General features: G+C 49.1%; 1 protein-coding gene across 1 annotated transcript in view; it reads right to left on the bottom strand.

Annotated features, from left to right (window-relative positions):
- The window catches only part of ko (Stork-head domain-containing protein knockout), a 413,741-nt gene extending 397,106 nt beyond the window's left edge, over window positions 1-16,635 (bottom strand). Inside the window, exon 1 of the mRNA XM_084588863.1 lies at window positions 16,158-16,635. Coding sequence (XP_084444989.1) covers window positions 16,158-16,497 — 340 coding nt within the window. The 5' untranslated portion in view covers window positions 16,498-16,635. The remainder of the gene's footprint in view (window positions 1-16,157) is intronic.
- Window positions 16,636-19,854: the final 3,219 nt, after the last annotated feature.

Here is a 19,854-nt window from a genome sequence, read left to right as displayed (position 1 = left end):
GCCAGCAAGCAAACAATAAAAACCAAGATGAGTTAGAAATGTAATAATACGAATTATGAATTTCCATGGTGCATAAGTAGAGGGAGAACACGAAGGAACTAATGCGCGGCGCGAGAAACGAAGGGACGGCGTCATTTCGGGCCAGCGTTCGTGAGTCATGTACGTTTTGCACCACCCCCCCCCCCCCCCCCACACACACACACACCCCAGCGAGGATTGCATATATCTTCGCGCCCGCGCGCTTGCTCTTGAGTAGTTTATTCTTGCTATTCTAAGTTGAGCGCCTTTTGTCTGTCCTAAGCCTAGGTATTACATACTTGTCTCTCTATAGTTTTCTCGCACCGCGGGCACGAGACCACACGTCGCTGCGGTTTCAGGCCCACGAACAGCATCGCTCAGCGACAATACGCTTCTGAAGCGCGTGCTCACAGCTTGGCTCGTAACTGCCTACCTGCTCGCTTCATCGCGGTTTCACAAAGGATGCATTTTCCACTTCCTGCATTTGCATTTTTTCTATAGCCTGCGCTTAAGACAGGAAATAAGATGTCCCTTGACCTGGCGCATACGCAATCACTAGTAGAGCGTTTTTGTTGTTGTTGGTTTGTTTCCCAGTTCTCTCCTTCCCCGCTCCTTGACCGTATTTACTTTTCTTTCTTTCTTTCGTTCTTTTTTTTTTTTTTTTTTTTTCAAATCCAGCGAACCTGGACAAACGCCGCGTTTCAATGTCAGCGCAACACAAGGAGCCGTCAGTGCGACGTCAGTGTACGTTAAGGAACCTCGGGTGGACGAAATTATTTAAAGCCCTCCACTATAGGGTATCTCTCTTGAGGCGTTAAACCCTCATAAAAGAAACCAAACAAACGACGCCCGGTCTCGAGTAGAGAGCGCTCGCGCTCTCCTCGATGCCGGCCATCACCGAACGGTCTTGGTTTGCATGGCTGCCACCTTTTGTCAAGTGGCGCTGAAATCAATATAACAGCGGGAATTTAGACTGTTCGGTGCACCCTGCTTATTATCTGCGAGCGTTGGAAACGGTTGGTGTTAGAGCAGGAAACATTTCATAAAACAGATTTTGCAGCGAGGAAAAACAGTCGACCATTATAATCTCCATGTACGTGCAGAACCCCTCAGGATTCCCTCGTTTCCTCAAAATTACGAGTTTAAAACATCACCACTGAGTAACCTTGTAGAGCACTATAACTGAGTTACGGGGCTACTGTCGGCCTGCAGATGGCGCTAGTTTATGTCCTGTACCCTAACAGTTAAGACAGGTGGGCATGGCTTTGCGCAGGGAGTGAACAAGGTTGCGGTCTTGAGGCAGTGTCTGTCATTTCTTGGTTCCACTTGTCGCCAAATAAATTCTCTCTCTCTACTCGAATAATGCAGAGGCGCTCATCGCGGTCCCTTTCCGCACTAGAAGCCGGCAGACACGGCGATACAGAGCCTCAGCTGCACTCCTCTTTCGTAGACTACTCCCTAGATTCTAGCGCTTGTGAACGATCCCTTGTGATATCCTAAATTGTCGTAGACAAGCGTACTTTTCTTGTAAACCGAAATCACAGCATGGTAGCCGTGGGCTCCTGCGGCACGTAACCTCCCGAAAAGAACTAGGCGTGGCCCTTCTCTCCTCTCTCGTGCGCAAGGCGCCCCTGCTCTGAGAGCAGCTTCTGGTCAGGGGAACACGACCGCATAGGTGCACGGATGCAGACGGGGGGAGGCCCCCCGCAGGTGAGCGAATCTTGCAAGACGGCATGCCTGGCGTCACATCTCCGCGTTGCAGTTGTGTGCAGCGCCGCTGGAGGACGGAAAGCAGCCCAGCCAAATCTGCGCACGCGCGCAGGCGGCGTGCACATAGTGCGCAGACGTTGAGGATTAGAGCGCTTCCGGCTGCCTTGCTGTTATCAGGTATAAAAGAAGAAAAAGCATCACTTTAGTTAAAGTGGAACACCTAAACAGGCGCTCGGTCCAAACGAGCCAAGGAGTCATGCATGGTCGAAGGCGTTGAGTTGTATTCTTAACGCACAATGTTGTTCAAAATGCGCACGTTAATTGTTACTTATAATTAAAAAAAATGACTCGGCTGCACCTTTAAGGCTTGTGTCGCGGAGTCTGTATTCTTTCGGCCTCTCGCGAATATCAGTGGCGTCCGTTTCTTGCTTCCCTTGTAGTTTTATTTTATTAAAGTTATTAATTTCATAGTATCCTGAGGGCGCGGCTGAGCATTACGTGGAAAGGGGGATAGCGGATGAGGAGCGCATGTTCCATGACAAAAAAAAAAAAAGATGCGCATTTCTTGGGAAAGAAAAAGTAAGCAATAGAATGCGTAAAGGAGGCACAGAAAAATTAATCTGCTCAGGATTGGCAGAAGAAAAAAACAAAAAAAACGAAGCTGAAATGCGTGAGGAAGTGGCATACACGTTGCGCAAAACGAAAAAGAACTGAGTAAATTGTCGATAAAATTGCAAATGACGCTGCTCGAAAAAAAAAAAGATACGAAGAATTTTACAAATCATTACGAAAGGTCATGACAGCAAAAAAAAAAAAAAAAAAAAAGCCGTTTGTCATTCAGGCTGAAAATGTGTCAGGTTGATTATCCATGCAATATTACACTGCAGGGAATTGCATTCTTTTATCGCCAATACAAGAGGAGAACATGCACTGGAAATACTTTATCACGATGATCAAGACGGGATGAACGATGGGAGGCTGGTCTGATATTTGCTTGAGAAAAAGAATGATCATTGAGATATAACGTATAGAAAAACGAGCCAGTTTCCCACGCGTGACGATTGTTTGAAGGCCGAGAGCAATCTCTAATTCAGATGCGCTTTGAGGGTTATCTTATTGGCGTTTTCTCTCGCAAAAAAAAAAAAAAATAATAATAATAATTGGTGATCAGGGAATTTGCAGCAGCATCGAAAGGTATGCGCGTCGAGAATTGCAGAGACAGTGAAAAAACAGCGCCGGTAGAGCATTTTGAGCTTTTTCATTTGTGCTTGATTTCACATTTGCCTCTTCACAAACCATGGAGCACTGCATTCGATCCGTACCCTCAACGCAAGCTAACTTTGCTTTAAGTACGTGCTAGCAGCTTCTTGCTGCATCCGCCGCGGAAGTCAGTTCTCTATAGTTTCGAAACATATTGGTCAGCTGGGAAGAATAGGTACACGGAAACCGAAAACTCAAACGCATGCGCGCGCACAGAAAAGATGAGGCAAATAGTGTGGTAGCAAGTGATGAAATCGCTCTAAGCTGCCGTTTTCAACGTTGCTGTCCACGCAAGAAAGGCTTATCAACACGAGACGCGATAACCACCTTTGTCACTTGGTAATTCAAGCAAGCACCGTGCCACGACTGCATGCGATGCCTGCATGCCTAAAACGTTTGTCCAACAACAAATCGTTACCCTACGGACATATTTACGTGTACGAACCACATGTATACCTGAAGCAAACGCTATAATTTTCAATGCCTAATGTGATTGGGTTTAAACCGCGCAGTTGGACTTGCTTATTCAGGGCACGTCCACGCGTCGTGTGCTCATACCTGTGTCCTGCACAAGAAAAAGGGACCTAAATTTGTTGCCAAACCTAATGCACTAGCACGATCCGGCGCTGCACGGAGAATCGTGCTTGGTCGTTGCCCATCACTCGCGATGGGACCATGGTGCACGGAACTCGGCCACCGCACACCTCACCGCCGGCGCCACTACGAGCAGGCGAAGCAGACAACACAAACGGAATTTCCCGCTCGGCGGCGGCGGCGCTCTCTGGACGGTGTCAGTGGTGCCCTTCATCGGGGCGAGAGGACGGCCCGGGTCGAGGACCCGTTGACGGGCAGCGATGACGGCTACGCACGGGGCCAAGAGTGCGCCCTCCTCGCCGGAGATGCACGAATGAAGAGTGCCTTGTCCTTGTCACTGACGGGCCCACGGGGGAGGGCGCCCAAGGGGCGAAGGAGGGATTTTCCGCCGCTCAGCCGGGCGCGCACGAGCTAAGCCATGCATACTGTACGCATGGGTATACGTGAAGGGCCCATCGGTGCACCTTGCCGCACGTAGACGCCACCTAAAGAAATTCGGAGCTTCGGCCTCCGTCGGAACCTCAGCAGGGAGATAAACGGCACCTCAGTTAGAGCGACGCACAAGAACGACGCGCACATGTGTGGTAGCGCATCGCCTGAGTCGCTACTCAGAAGGTTTTAAACTGTCGTGCCCAAGATAACGGCCACCACCATCTGGCTTGGCGGTGGGCGGATGAGGTTAAGAAGTTCGCAGAGGTCATGCAGCTAGCACAGAACCGGGTTAAGTGGAGAAATATGGGAGAGGCCTTCGCCCTGCAGTGGGTATAGTCAGGCTGATGATGATGATGATGATGATGATGATGACCATCTGGCTTGGGTAGCCTAAGGACTGACCGAGGGCTCCGAATAAAGTGCTGACACCCATACTGTTACATTGTTCAGCGCTGCCCAGTACATACGTATGTCTTAAAACGGACATATTGAAGAAACAAAATGTTGTAAAAAAAAAGACTCCGTATGCTGAATTAAGAAAGTTACTTTCAGTTTAGTGCGACAGCTAACCTGCAGAGAAGACGTCATGGCCTAAGTAACGTTCAGTCTCTATCATAGGGTAAACAACATTAACAACGTTCCGCGACTCCCGCAATGGCGCCGCTTTATTCACGTACACGGTTTCTTCCACCTATATATTCCATTCCAAAAATTCCTAATGGCGTCATTGGCACACGTTCATGTATCCAACTAATTTCGTTTAATTTCGACTGCAGTGATTTCGCAACTCATGAATACAATGCAGATTAAGCTGCCGATAAGCCCCATTAGTGCTGCGTTTTTTGTCTGATGTGCAAATCTTCACATCGATACTCTGGGTACAGTTGCTAGTTCCGAAACCTTTGTGTTCAAGGTACGGAAAAAAAGAAAAAAAAAAAAAGAAAACAAGGGCCAATTAAGAACGAATCGACCGTTTTCAGCTTTACGGCACCTGTCGCGTCCTAATACAGACGATTCCGCTATCCAAATTACAGGAATTCTCTACGATGCTACACGTCTAGGCACCGCGAAAATTCAGGCTTTTGTGGGCACTGGTACGCAGCTACAACTTACTGACGTGCAAAGGTAACAGACGTAATTATACGTGATCAGAGGTAATAGAACCCACTGACTGCCTTAGTTCTTGTAGATGGGCAAAGAGGGTTTGTTAATGAGACCTTCAAGTCTTAAACGGTCTAGCTTTTGGGACAATGCCATCATCTCAGACGCACGTAAACGTCATTTATAAAAGGAATGGGACCGTTCTGATCCTTCAATTTTCAATCGTTTCGTCACAGTGTGATGTCGAAAGCGAGCCGCGGCGCATCGGCTCGTCCGATACGACACGGTTGACATCGAATAATTTGAGGGACCAGCGCAAGCTGGCTAGCTACATTGTCTATATATATATATATATATATATATATATATATATATATATATATATATATATATATTGCGCTGGTCCCTCAAATTATTCGATGTCAACCGTGTCGTATCGGACGTCGGACGTGTCGTATCGGACCTCTCTCTCTCTCTCTCTCTCTCTCTCTCTATATATATATATATATATATATATATATATATATATATATAGACTTAGCGGACCAACATGGATTACCTCCGTGAAAGGCCAGATTATATTTCGAAACAAAAACAAACCGCGTGCGGACTTTGCTGATCTCCGATTGGGCTACAGATCGATCTGCTGACGTCGTGCAGGGTTGCTGGTTACGTGCGACCTACAAGCAGGCCCGCGAGGTGCACGCGAGGGTGTGGGGATGAGGCGGCTCTCGTGACGCCGTAGCCCACACAATGCGCCCTGGCAGGCACGAGACGGATGTCCCGGATGCTGCCTCTTCTGCCTACTGCTCTCACGCTTACCGTGTTAACTCGACTGTAAGGCACAAAAGGCGAGAGCTACGCGCTTGGTTGCCAGAGAAAAATGGGGTCGCAGTGTGGACCTAAAAACTCTTGTTTGCACACCCTACTACGCGTTTCATTGATATTAAGTAAAATGTGGCTCTCGGACGCAAAGTTTTCATGTACAATGAGATTGTCTTGTAAATTGAATGAACATTCGACTCCTGGGAGACGACACAAGGTTCATTCTAACAGTTTCGTGCGTGTCACGTTTCCAGAGTTCATGAACTTCAAAAATTAGAAGGTTTTGATATAAAATGTATATTTCACTTCAGAATTCATAATGATGCTTTTGCTGATCAAAAGAATATTTTTTCGTAACACCGACTTTTGAGTTGTTTTAAAATGCAGTATACTAGACAAATGCGCTACCTATAACGTGTACAGTTTCAAACATTTTACATCGAGTCCGTCAAGTTTTCTCATCAGCCGCGAGGTTTTATCATGACAATGTGCAAATCCCGATAGCTTTTCTTCCTGAGCCACATTGTAGTTGTTGGGCTAGATCTACTGACTGCTTCCAGAGAAGCTGGCGGTTCTTTCTGAACGCGCACGACAAGAAGCTCACATAGGCAAAGTTTAGAACCTTTCGAATCTGCGCTATCTGGCGCAAGATTTTACTCAGCAAACATTTAGTTACTGCGCAAGAAAAGCCGTGTCCAAGGCATATATGAGCGAAACTGTACAGGACTCAGGCACCATTCTGAGCTGCTTACTGCAACAAGAAAAAAGAAAAAAAAAAAAGTCTAAATGAAACTGAAGGGCGCTCAGGATTTTGGCTAGGAGGCAGTCAACACTGTGCATAGACACGATGATGTTTCCGTCCTTTTCTTTAAGCGAATACGCCGTTACGCAAGGGGCAAAGAGGGAAGCGCGTCGCATGCCCTACATTACCCCGTTGCCCGTTGTTGTGACTGTTTTACGTAGAGACAATCTCCTCCGCTTCGACGACCTCCTAACGCCTGTATACGCCACCGGTACCCGTGTTGGCGAAATTTACATGATTAGCACACACCTGTTGGTAGCGACCACAGTCAGCGAGGCAGCGTCTAATCAGCACGGAACTGCTCGGATCTATGCCGTTTTGAAAATGGTTGGGCTGGGAGATGAAAGCATAAGGTGGCTGTAGCAGGTCGTATGGACGGCGACGAAGCCTGGCTGTTCTGCGCCTCGGACACGTCGCCCTGCAGTCGCGAAAATGCGGCACCCCGGACCAGTGGCTTCTCTTCCTGTTGCACCCGCACGCGTGCTCCCGCTCTTATACAGGGCGACGAGTACATGCTCCACGGGGACACGTTCGTGACGCTGCCGAGCGTCTCCGTACGAGCACGTACGGAACGATTCCTATTTCGTAGCCGCCTGTCGCGGCTGGTTTGCGTGGTGGCGCGGTGAGGTTGCCTGCCTCTACCGGTTGTGCACTGGGCGGTTATAAGCGATTACCACGGAAGGAGCTTGTCGCTGTCTGCGTTGGCTTCTAGGCGAAACGGGGCCTCACACAGCTGCCGCTATGTCGGCTGACGCTCATGGCGGAACGTGCTTCCTGTGCAGCTCGTTAAATGCTGCAGGACTGGGCCACAAAAGCCGCACTCCTTTTCTCCCTTCCTCAGTATTTTGTTCTTGGCTGGAATCACTCGGTCCCGTTGACCCTCGCTGAAAAACCGGACAGAAAGACGAGGACTGTCTGCTTCGGACAAGAGTTGTCGACAGGCGTCAAAAGGAGGCAACCAGAGGCTATATGCGCGTCATGCATGAGCTCATTATCGCTCGTTGTCTCCCGAAGGTTCGCAAAGAGCACACTTTCTCGTGAATACGAATCGCCGGTGCAAATGATCATGCAGGTAAAGACCGGCCCCCGCTGTCACGTGCGCCCCGCAAGCTGCGAGCCCCCTCGTGCGACATGCGGCCTAGACTCCGCTCCGTGCCACATGCCGCCGCGTCGACAGAGCGCACGGCGCCTGACGGCGAAGTGCCCTTGTACTTGGCCCTCGAAGGTCGGCTCCTCCTGACGGCAGCCCCAGCGCTGTAGCCGGCCCCGCTCTTTCTTCGCCGCAACCGAGATTGCTTTTATTTTGCACCGCCCCGCGGGCGTCCGTCCTGCGGCGGCGGCGTTGTTCGCTTTTCTTTGTGTGCGCGGGTCCATTTGGAAGCGCCGGCAGAACTGGTTGCCGCGTGCTGAAACTTGTCGTATGCCGGCCGCCCGCCGCAGCCAGTGAGCCCATTTATTACTGGCGAGCCATTTCTAGGCACCGACGCGGACTGACCGATGACACGTACGGTTTCGGACGAGCAGGCCAGGAGAGCTGAGCGGTGCGGTTCGGAAGCTGGGTGTTCTGTGAGTGCGCGACCGAGGGCTTGTAAAACGTGTAAGCGGCCAGAGCTCCTTCAAAAAAGGCCTTTAGAGGCTGCCACTTGCGTGCGTTGCGATGGCGCTATTTACGTTACGCGTCTGTTTCTTTGATCCCGATACAAATCCGATCACAAAAACAGTTCTTATAGAATGAGAGTAAAAAAAAAAAGTCTGAAAACTTCGGGGTACGCATTTTCAATGCAAGGAAGGGGGCGTGTTAGTGCACTCGTTGTATACAGTGTGCGTAACTCTCGTGTAAAAACGCTGCTGCGGCACACTTGTCTGCACAAAAACCAACACCTCAGGGCAGCTCCTAGAGGCAACGCTTGCTAGGGAATACGGCCACGTATGCCTGGAAGCACTACTGAATCGAAACCTGAGTCATGAGATTAAGTTATGCGGCATCGTAACGGCCACACGCGTTTCTTTCTTTTTTTTTTTTTTTTTTTTTTTTTTTCACACTTGTTAAGCAGCGCCCAGGAGTACTTGAGAGCGAGCAAGGCGACAATAGGGGCTAGACGGTTATGAATAAGGGTTTTAACGGTGCTACGAGTGGGAAACTGTACGCACTTGCCCTTGTCTTGTGATCTTCGTCTGTGTAATGTGTGTATAGTTTCCTACCAGGGTAGAACAAAATAAAGAAGATGGCTGCACACTATTAAAGAGCACTGAACGAGGGTAGAGGGGGAACGTTTCGACAAGTAGACTTGTCTTCTGGGTGAAATTCCTACCAGCAGCACGTTAAAGTCCTCGGTTTTCTTTTAGGGACATCCTTTGACAAAATTTGCGAGCTCGAGGTTTGTTTCGTTCCTTTTTGCCATGCTGCATGACTCGCTGTACGTTGCAGTGCTCTTGAAAGGGAAGAATAGCGATTTTCCTCACCCAGCAGAACGTTAGCACCGTCATGTATGCTACAAGAGCCCTTGTATAGACAACCTGGAAGCTAACTCCTTGTGTCGTTTACTTTCGACAAACGCTTACTCGAAGAACAGGTTAACCTCACCGACTGAAAGAACGGCCGCAGTTCTGCAGCGCCAACTTGAAATGTCGCTCCCCGTTCGCTGTTTTAATTTCATCCACGTACAGATGCTTACTGGCTCCGTGCTTAGCAAACAAAGTGGTCGCGCACGTGGTTCTACAACCGTGCCATCGACACTGCACGGTAGAAATGATGTACACTAACGCAAAGAACGAAAAATAAAGCAAAATAAAATAAAATATTTACTAGCCTGTCACGTAGCGAAGAAACCATGGCTCGGGTTTGCGGGTCACTTCATAAGGGGCGGCGCCAGAACGAAATGGGACAATACGGGAAATGGAAAACGCAACAGCCTCACCGATTTAAACAGTAACAGAACATCAGCCATTATATAGTATTCTTGGTCGAGAACGTAGTTACGATGGAGCAATATAGACGCCTTGCGACAAGTTTCAAGGCAACTTCCCTCACGATGTCAACAGTCACCATTTGTCTAGCCTCGGGTGGACAACTATGACGAAAGGAGCCTGACGTAGAAAAGAAAGCGTTTACTGAGTGTTGTTACTGTGCAGAAGGAAGCTTCAACCTTGGCGCAACAGTTCTGGTTCGCAAACACTGGTTCTCAAACAGAAAGTTTGTGAAGTCGGAGTTCCCGGGTTCGCTCCCGACCACGGCGGCTGCGTTTCGATGGAGGCGAAACGAAGTGGCGTGCGTGTGCTGTGCAATGTCAGCGCACGTTAAAGATCCCCAGGTGGTCGAAATTACTCCGTAGCCCTCCACTACGGCTCCCCTTTCTCTCTCTCTCACCACTTTCCTTCCCACCCTCCTCCCTTTCCTTACGGCGCGGTTCAGGTTATTATTTGCGAAGCTTCCTTGAGCGAGCCTCAGGCAGAAAGTTTTAGCGTCACGGCCAGGATTTCTGCGATTGTCTCGCGGAGCAAAGTGAGGACGTACACAACGTGCAAAAGCTCTTTGAGCTAAGGATGAGGCCAAGCAGTTACAGCAAATGGTGTTTGGTCTAGCGGCAGTTGGCCTTTCTGCACTCATGCAGAGTACTACGTAAAAGTGTCACCGTCGGCTTCCAAATATACTTCTACTCTTTGCAGCCGGACCTAGAACGGCACAGTCAAACAGTGACCCCTCGTTAACCGTTGCAAGGTTAATGCCTAAAGAGCACGTGTGCCCTCACGGCAGCAGCGAAAATTGCGCTGCCATAGAAATGCGAGCAAAGACAAATTAAGTGGCAGGCCAGTGAAAAACCGTATAATTAAACGAATTAACTGCTCGTTATAACAATTACATAGAATCTCTGGAACAAGACACAAATTTTATACGTCCAAGGGCCGCCAAACCTGCACAGTTGGAGTAGTGCGTTGTTCTGTCTCTCAGCCATTTATGAAATTTCTCATGTGCTGTATTTACTCTTGCAGCAAGTACGTTCACGCCATAAATACTAAAATCTGGCGACGCGGTAGACTTACGGCCGCTTTTGGAACCGAGGTGCCTTAATTGACCGCACAGACCTTGCCACGATGATCCGCTCGTCTCGCAGCCACATAGGAGTGACCTGGTCACCTCAACGGCCACTTGCAATTAACCTTCTCTCTATTTATAACGGGTGGGCGCCTCCCGAGTGAACGGGTCAACAGCTCCGAGAGCTGCGAGTAAATGTAGGCGGAGCAGGAGACTTTGTAAAACGTATATGCCCATGGGTGGAAGCACGACGAAGTGCAGTTCAGTGTCCCTGTGAAGAAGAATGTGTCCACAGAACAAAACTGAAGCGCCCGACCTCGATCAAGAGATTCGAGAAATCCGAGAGTGGCTCGCCGCATTATTTACCAAATTTCACACCATTCGCCGAATAACTGCCGACTAATGAGAAAATAAAAAATTGCGCTCTTATTTTTATTGTTAGCATACGTGAACACGATATGCGCGTATACCCCTACGCCTAAATGTTTTGTCTTCGATCTAAACAATGAAATGCCGAGAGCTCCACAAAATATGCAAGCCGGCAGTCCGATAAACCTCGTGCCACCTCGAGGTTTGATAGCCAGGTGTTGTGCAGGCACTGCTCGGCTTAATGGCCCAGTTGAGCTTCTTTCAGCAATGTCCACTGTACCTCCACTCTTGGGATCCACTGTACTGTCAGATCTCCTCAAATACCACTGTCAAGCTCTGGTGTTCTTGTAGACATTGCTCGAACTTTCACGTTTACGGTTGCGGAGCAGCTGTACAGCAGTTGAATGTGCGGGCGAATAATCGCTCGTCGGAGCAGGTGAATGGTGGTGCAATTAGCCGTACTATTCTTCTTCCCTCCACGCCCAGGCAGCGGTATCCCTACGACTCTGGGCCACGCCTCGCTAGCGCTTAAGTGCATCGTTCGCACGGCACCGTCCCGTACTCGCGTGGACATGTGGCACAGCTGCGTGTATTACTGCGTGACCGCGTCCCCGTTACCAAGTTTCGGCTCCGCTCTGTGTCCAGCGCAGCGCCACTTCTTACGTGTACACTCAGCACTATTAATTGCTCGCGAAGCCAGGCTGAAAGGTTTGCTTGGGTGTGCGTGTGTGCTTACTTTGAAAACAAGGGAGATTGTACATCGTGCTCCCTTTGAACATGAAGAGAGACCCCCCGCTTAACCTCTCCGGCTGCCAGCCTGTTTTCTTTGGCGCGCAAGGGGCATTGTTATCGGCTCCGAGTAACTGCGAAACGGCAGATGGCGACGAATTTGGAAACCGTTCTTCGTCAGCTTTCTTCACAGGCACCGCTGCTGTTGAGCTCTGCCTCCCCTCGCCGCATTCATTCATGGCGCGCACGTTGTTGCGGACTCCGCTGGGAACTCGCACCGGGTTGGACATGCACTGTACGGGCGCGCGGTTCGCGTTCAACGAGCCGTGGCCAGTCATCGCCGCGCGTCCTTCCAGCGGAGCGCGGACCATAAGTACCCGGCAAGCACGACTGGGGAGCCCCTCTTTCTGACCGCGAGGGTTTTCTATTGCCGCAGTCGCCGGGACAATTTGAAACCCTTGCACTTTTACATTGCGGGTCCTCGGACCACATGCATGGTGTGGAGCTGGTACGCTACGGGGCCGAGGTGTACACCGTTGGAATCCGAGCTCGTAGCGGCCGAGATATGAATGAACTTTTAAATAAGCTTGGCGGCTAACAGGTGCCTTGTTCACGGCAGAAAAGTGTGACGTGTGCCTGGGATCGATCGCATTTACAGAAGACTGTGTGCATTCGGAAACGTCTGCACGCAGGCGCGAGCAGGACTTCAAAAGAAAGCATATGCCTCCGTTCTTCGAGCTGCATTCACCCGTTATATAGCGTGAATCTGCTAAGCCTGATGCGTCCGTGCGCGGCCGTATCTGTATCGCAGCGAGCGATGTCGCGCATGCAAAAACAGCGCTTCCCTAACATCCGCTAGGCGGCACGACACTGGAGCTAGAACGCTAACGCTTTACGTACGCTCTGTTTACTATCTCATCTTTCGAGCTTACAAGACACAGGCACAGTTGAGATAGGGGGGGAATCGTGGGGGCCCCATGTTCAATACAATCTTTAGACTCGTCCCGGCTTTTCGTCCATTTTCTTATCTCCAGACGCTAAGAATCCACAGTCATGGAGACCGCGTGATTCGCTAAAGCGCAGCAGGAGGTTGAGCCAGCTGCACAGAAACCGAGAAGAGCCTTGTATATTGCCTTGAATATGAGAAGGGCCCAGGGTGAAGCCGGCAGAAAATTCGGAAGCCATCACGGTTGCCGAAACGCGACTTTATGTGGTTATGCTCTACGTCATCGCCCTGTCGGCGATACAAAGCTTGGAATTGAGGTTGTTGCCGGCTACATGCAGGTGGGGTTAGTCTTGCAGGTTCTGCCGGCCATGAATTGCTCCACCATAGCGCCACTTAAGTATGCCACCACAACGGTGGCGCGTCAGGCGGCTTATCCTGAATTTTTAAATCGGTGTCGGTAAAGGTCATCCATTCACCACGCTACCAAATACGCGAGTTTCACGTTACTTCTTTTGCTTTTGCCTTTATACAGGAGCGAACGACGCTTTGCAGCAATAAAAGATTGTTTTTTCTTTTTTTCATTGCCCCCCAAACGACGTTTCTGACAATAAAAACGCATGCGCTAGGACAAATGAAGTAGAAAGGTGTATTTTTACAGATGTTAAACCTTCAGGCTCAATTATGGTAAACAATTGTTGTGTACAATTATGCAGTGGACACAACTACTCGAAAATGTCATGTAGTCACAAATGAAAAGCCCATATTTAGGCCGCATGTTCCGGGTTGTTACCTCCACGGGGAACCTGTAGGCATCCAATAGGAATATGTAGAAAAAAAAATTAAGTTGAATATTGCCAAAGCAGGATAATTTGAAAAAGGTCGGCGTTGCATAAATGGATGTGGGCTCTATTCTTGAGCGCGGGGCCAGTTTCGGACTCGGTCACAGAGATTATCTTGATTGATGGCGAACTGAGAATCCGTCCGTGTACTAATGTACCGGTATACACCAATAACTCCAAGTCGTCGAAATTAATCAAGAGCCCTTCTCTAGAGCATGCCCCTTCAGTTCTGGTTTGAAAGATAGATTAATCATTTAAAACAACGTCTACGGACAGACGAAAGCACCGGCCTTTGGGCATCATACATAGCTTTTGGGCAGAAGTTGAAATTTCACGGTCAGAGAGCACGATCGTTGCCAGCGTGGGAGCGACGATAGTTCAGACACCGCTCACCGTGTCTGAACCTGATCTGCCGCATAGTAGGCGCGGATAAAAGCCAGTTTCCCGAGTCTCACGTGCGCTCCTACACCAGTTCCGTTGGTGCCGCGCGCTGGAGCATGGAATCAAACCGGTACCCACGATGCGCTGTAGTACCTTTGGCTTAGACCGACGACGAACTGCCTGCTACACGAGCGCGTAAAGCTCGGCGTTAATCTGCACTTCTGTCGAAGTTGCGTGTTCTTGCTCTGCTCTTCAAACTCAAACCGGCACCGTCTTCTCATATCGTAAACTTCATTTTATTTATTTATTTTTTACCGTACCCAACGCTGATATTACGTGTGCACAGCACGATTATCATTTGTAGTAGGTCAACAGGTGAAATAGCATACAAAAAAAAAAAAACATCAATAAGGCGGAATTTTGTACGCATGAAGTCGTGGAAAGCAAACGTACGAAGAGCGCTGGGGCTCATGCAAGTAGTGCTTCAGAACAGCTCTCTGGTAGCGGCAAGTTCACCGCCTCAGACATTGAAAAATTCGTCGGCATCACGCACCTCTCGACTGACCCGTCACTGGTACCTTTCCTTTGGGCCAATGAAGTTGTCAGAATAGAAGCATCACGTCAACTGACAACATTGTCCCCGTAAACGCTTATACGTAAGAAGTCAAAAGTTTGGGCGGCCCGCACCGTGCGACTCGTAACGTATTTACGGTATTTCAAATCTCCTGAAGTTTAAAAGATTTCTAGTCCCTCTTCTAAAGGCTATAGGACTTTCAAAGATGTGCAGGAACCCCACAACACAGCCTATAGAAGCAAACCCGCTGGGCCATAAACTTTTGAGAAAGGATGCACCTTGGCGACGCTGGAAGAATTAAACGGCCTCTTTGCTAGCAAAACTTGGCTTCTTTTAACAAAAAAAAAAAAAAAAAAACAATAATTCGCTCTCGAGTGAGAGAGAAGGCAGAGATACGCGCGTCTAAAAAATACTTGTTCAAGAGAAACAGGCGAAAAGAAGTGCAGCTTTAATGTTTTCTGGTCTGACCAGCTCACCGCGGCCGCGCTTGTAGGCCTGGCGCTCCATCGCATTGGCTGTAATGAGGAATGCCGAGCACGAATGCTGTCCGGGAAGGACAGGTCTGTCTCTGTATGCCTTACTTGGATAAGTTTCTATCGGCACCACCCCTACCTGTTGGCAAGACTGGGAAATAATGCACATGTGAAGATGCAGAAATTAGATTGGCACCAAATGACAGCTGATATCGGTTCTTGACACTAGGCAAGCAAACCAACAAGCCACATTTTCGTGTTGTGGAATCCTTTGTGACGTAACAATCCGGAGCGCGACAGACGATGTGCAGCCTTTGTCAAAATTTTAGAGCCCGGAGGGTTTGCTTCTGAGCCACAATGTGCGACTCGTGATGCCTTCTCAGAGTTCCGAACATCAGCTTTTTCGCCCTACACTCTCCAATGAAAAATACTTCCATGAACGCTTAAGGAGCGCTCTACATGGCTTAGAGGCATACCTTCTGTGCTCTAAACTTATGAAAAAGGCTGTACATATACACACCATTCAGCGGAACATACTCGGCCGTATTTTGAATCTGAAAAAAAATTAGATCACTGGGCCACATTGGGATGACATATGCAGACAACACAGCAGGCCCGTAAACAAGGTAGCATGGATGTTAAAACGTCTTCTTGCCGGCAGAAAATAAAATAACTGGCAAATGACAGAAGGGACACCGAAAAAAAATAAATAAAATACTCATGATCGCAGAAACTGACTGGCAGCTCGAAAGCAGGCATGACAGTGAACGTTTATTATGACAACTGTCACCAAGCGGTCAAGAAGCTTTCATGCGCACGAAGGCTTTGTAGTGGACGCATAAGCCTCAAAACGAGACCCTTAGTTTACGTTTTGGCGGAAGACTAAACCATCGCGCGAAAAAGAAGGTCTCGCTGGTCTACACAAGCAACACAAAGCAGAGAGCTTCGATTGCCGTTGTGTTCACAGGTTTCAACGGCGATTGAGACTCCCGCGTAAGGCAATGAAGTTCGGGCACGAAGTTTCGACGCAGAGGAAGAAAGGAGGCAGCAACGGCCCGGTGGGCGACTTACCGAGTTTCTGGATCTCGTATCCGACAGGCGGGCGCAGCACCCGGCGGGACCAGGCGGATCGCACCACTTCGAGCGTGTACTCGTTGCCGGAGACGAAGATGGTAGATGGGATCAGGTAGCCGCGGTATTCCAGGCAGGCGACGCTTTGCACCAGGCACTGGTTCCAGAAGCATTGCGCGTTTTCGTGCACGAAGCCACGAAACAGCGACCAGCCGGGCGGGCCCGCCCTGTCCTGGGCCGCTTCATCCTGGTCGTCGTCGCTGCCCACCCGGCGGCACACTACCACCAGGCAGTTGCCCAGTAGCAGGCAGCGGCGCCTGTCCTCTGGTCGCGGTGCCATCGCAGCACCGGCACCGATCACATGGCACGTCAACACACCAAAGAGCACCGTCGCCGCTGCGTCTGCTGGCTACCGCGCGCGCACCACCGCCCAACAATATCCTCACGCACGCTTGCTGGATGCCGCTGCCACACGCCGGCCGGCCCAACACGCTTCTGCTGCCGCCTCCTGCCCTGCACTCCGCTGAGGACAGGTTGCTCGCCCGGCGGGAAGGGCGCGTTGACGCTCCGGCGAGGGGCGCGAGGAGGACGCGGGCCTGCTTCCCTCGGCGGGCGCTACACGAGGCAGCTGGCGACGCGCCGTGGCCGAGGGGCACAACGGGCAGGTCTTCTGCCGGCGCCCAAAAGCGAGAACTCTGTGGCCGAAAAGCAGGTACCGCCCGGAAGCTCCTGGCGCTGGTCAAAGGGGATCGTTGCCGGTGCTCTGGTGAGTGCTGTGGTGATAGTCATGATCACAAGATGTGCGTTACCACTGCATCCTTTTTATCAGCTTGATGCACTGATTGTACTCGCATAGTCAAGCTGCCTGTTGGGTCTCTAACAAGGCTACCCTAGCATACCTTGTCTCCCGCTCACAGTGATCTTTTTTCAATCCGAAAAGTTAAAGGCCCCGTTCACCAGAAAGTCTTGCGTTGCCGTAGTGAGCGAAAAATGGCGAGCACGCCACTCGCAGGTAGTAGCTGGCGGGCCGTGCCCTGATTGGTCGTCGGTTCACTTGACGCAGCCAGTCTGCATGATATGGACGCTTTGTCAGGTGCTGCCAACTGGGCTTCGCCTTTTTACATGGGACGGTGAGATTGCAATTCAACTTCCCAGGTACGTTGTATCCCTAGTTAGACAGGTGGCCACACAGACACGTTCGCGCGGCTTAATTGAGGCGAACCTTTATATCCATGTCGGGTAGTCTTTCATGTTATCAGGCAGCTTACAACTGTATGTGAGGAATAAATATCAAAGGCACAAATGAAATTATTACTTATTAAGCGAGTAGCAAGGTGCATGTACTGTGCATCACATCCTTAAATGCGGAGCTTTAGTACCCTCCCAGATTAATTTCTATAGGACCTACCTCATGGCAAACAGAAGCTACAGTCGTGCAAAATCCCAAGCTGACTCTGTCTCTTAATGTTTAGCTCCTCCACCATAATAATTACTATGAGCCCAACCTGATTCAGTATTTTGATCCTTGATTTCTATGTCCTTGCGCAAGTGTACCCCTGCGGACAAAAGTAAACGGAGCACGCGATTTGCTTCTAAAAGTTTTCACGCATTGTATAATTGAAACTGGCAGTCAAGTTATGTGAGAACCGGTAGTAGGTGCAGTGCCCTTTTACTTGTACAAATATTGTTTTCTTATCTCCAGTGCAGAAAGCGTGATTTTAATTTGATCGGAAAAGCGTGCTCCATTTACTTATGTCCGCACCTGTACATTTAGTAAAAACGGAGCGGGTGTCAGTTTTAGCAAGCCCATTACGATGCGCACAGCCTTAATATTAATTCTTCAAGCTCAATATTCCGTTCTATTTGATCATAGCACACAGTGAAAGAACAAAGGTCGACACCGGCGACACCACAAAGCGCCCCAATAAGGCACCTGTAATTGAATGGCAAATATACATGTGCAAATAACTAGCCGCACAAAATCGTCCCAGACAAATTTGCCGACAATGTTCATCATGGGTTGATGGTGTCGAAAACGGCGATTTTCAGCAGCGAACCGTGGATAATAAGATTATTGACTTCCTTTTTTGTTGGTTAGAGTCCAATTGCAAACTTCGTTACCTTTTAATTCTGTGAGCTTCTCGCGTCGCAAACACGTAAGCAGATTCTTCTTCGTTTCCGGTTTCCAAATTTTTCCCGCGCTGCTGTTCGTTCAAGCTGCTGATATGGAGATCGCAGCGAAGAAAATATTCCGAGAGCACTGTTGAATCTACACCGCAAAAATGCGAAAGCCTGAGCGTTGCTGCCTCTGGAGTGGAGGAAACGTCCAAAAATTGACGCCAACGTGCCGCCATATTGAGAGGGGCAAAACACACAGGCGGCCACAGTCACGGCAGCACCCGCAGTCAAGTGCGCGGCATGTTTACTGATATTTCTTTACTGCATGATGAGGCCACTTGGATTAACGTTGGTGTATGGTGTCATAAATTGTTCCTGAGCATGCTAGTAGTATTTTGACAGACCATGGTCGGTTCGTGCGCCGCATTCGGCTGTGTTAACCGTGTAACGACTCCGGGGATAACGTTTCACAAGTAAGCTGGACTTTTTCTTTATTTGCTCTAACTGAATGAAGCACATGCGTGCCTTTGCAGGTTATATAGCCTTGTTCTAGTGTTTATGGATACTCAATTTCGCCTGCTTATGCTAAGCAAGCGCTTGCCGCTTAGCTGCGCTCGTAGCATACTTATTTTGTTTACGTGTTTCGTCTATGTAGGCTTCTTCGGTAACGCCTTGTTGGTGTCGCCTTTATCTCATGCTCACTGCCTTGTGAAGAACTTAATAATTTTGTGTCAGTCCCGTTGTACCAGCACTGCACTCGGGTTCGTTTTTAACATTAATTGCCCCCTCTGCCGGCGCTACGCCCGCTGGCGTTCGCTGGTACGGTGTTCGCTTATGCATTGTATTGTATTGTACTATTGTATTGTATTTGGTTTAGTGGCGCATAAGCGGCTCAGGCTATCATGCGCCAGGCACAAGGTTGTATATTGAGTTTAGTGGAGTATATATATTCATTCTACAATTTCTTTAAAACATTTGATTCCTTTAGAAAGCTAAAAACGCATGGTAGATCAACAAGACCATTTTCACCTAAAATCAATGCTGAATGGAACGGAATGTGCTCATTGTAAAATCTAGTAAAATACTTTTTCCTTTGCGTTTCAAGTCCTGTGCGCGAAAATAAAACATGGTTTATTGTGAGTTCCTCTCCGCATTGTTGACACAATGGTTTGTTTTCTTTTCTCAACAAAAAAGTATGCGTCAAGTGTGTATGGCCAATGCGGAGTCGGCATAAAATCACTTCTATGAATCGTTCTTGATGATGACATGATTTCCATTGCCCCAAAATTGGCTTCACCAACTGCAGTTTGTTATTTACCTCGCTGCACCATAACGACTGCCATTTCTCCTTTAGTTACAGCGCACTAGCGCCATGCATTCTCTGTGTGGATATGTATGTTCTTGATCTGTTTGTCATGGGCTTGAGCAGCGCAAACGTCTGATCTCTCATTGCCTCCAAAGCCGACATAACTTGGGACCCAACAAAATGTTATGTCCTTGAGCAGAGGCTGCTGATATATTATGTATGATGTCTCCAAGTAGTGGAGCAACTGCGCTTTTGTGTGAAGGGCTGTTGAGA

The sequence above is a fragment of the Amblyomma maculatum genome, chromosome 1 (assembly GCF_055883805.1).
Source record: "Amblyomma maculatum isolate TAMU_Amacu chromosome 1, ASM5588380v1, whole genome shotgun sequence".
NCBI classification, from domain to species: domain Eukaryota; kingdom Metazoa; phylum Arthropoda; class Arachnida; order Ixodida; family Ixodidae; genus Amblyomma; species Amblyomma maculatum.
The sequence above is the reverse complement of the archived record's forward strand: the minus strand, read 5'-3'. Positions and strand labels throughout refer to the sequence as shown.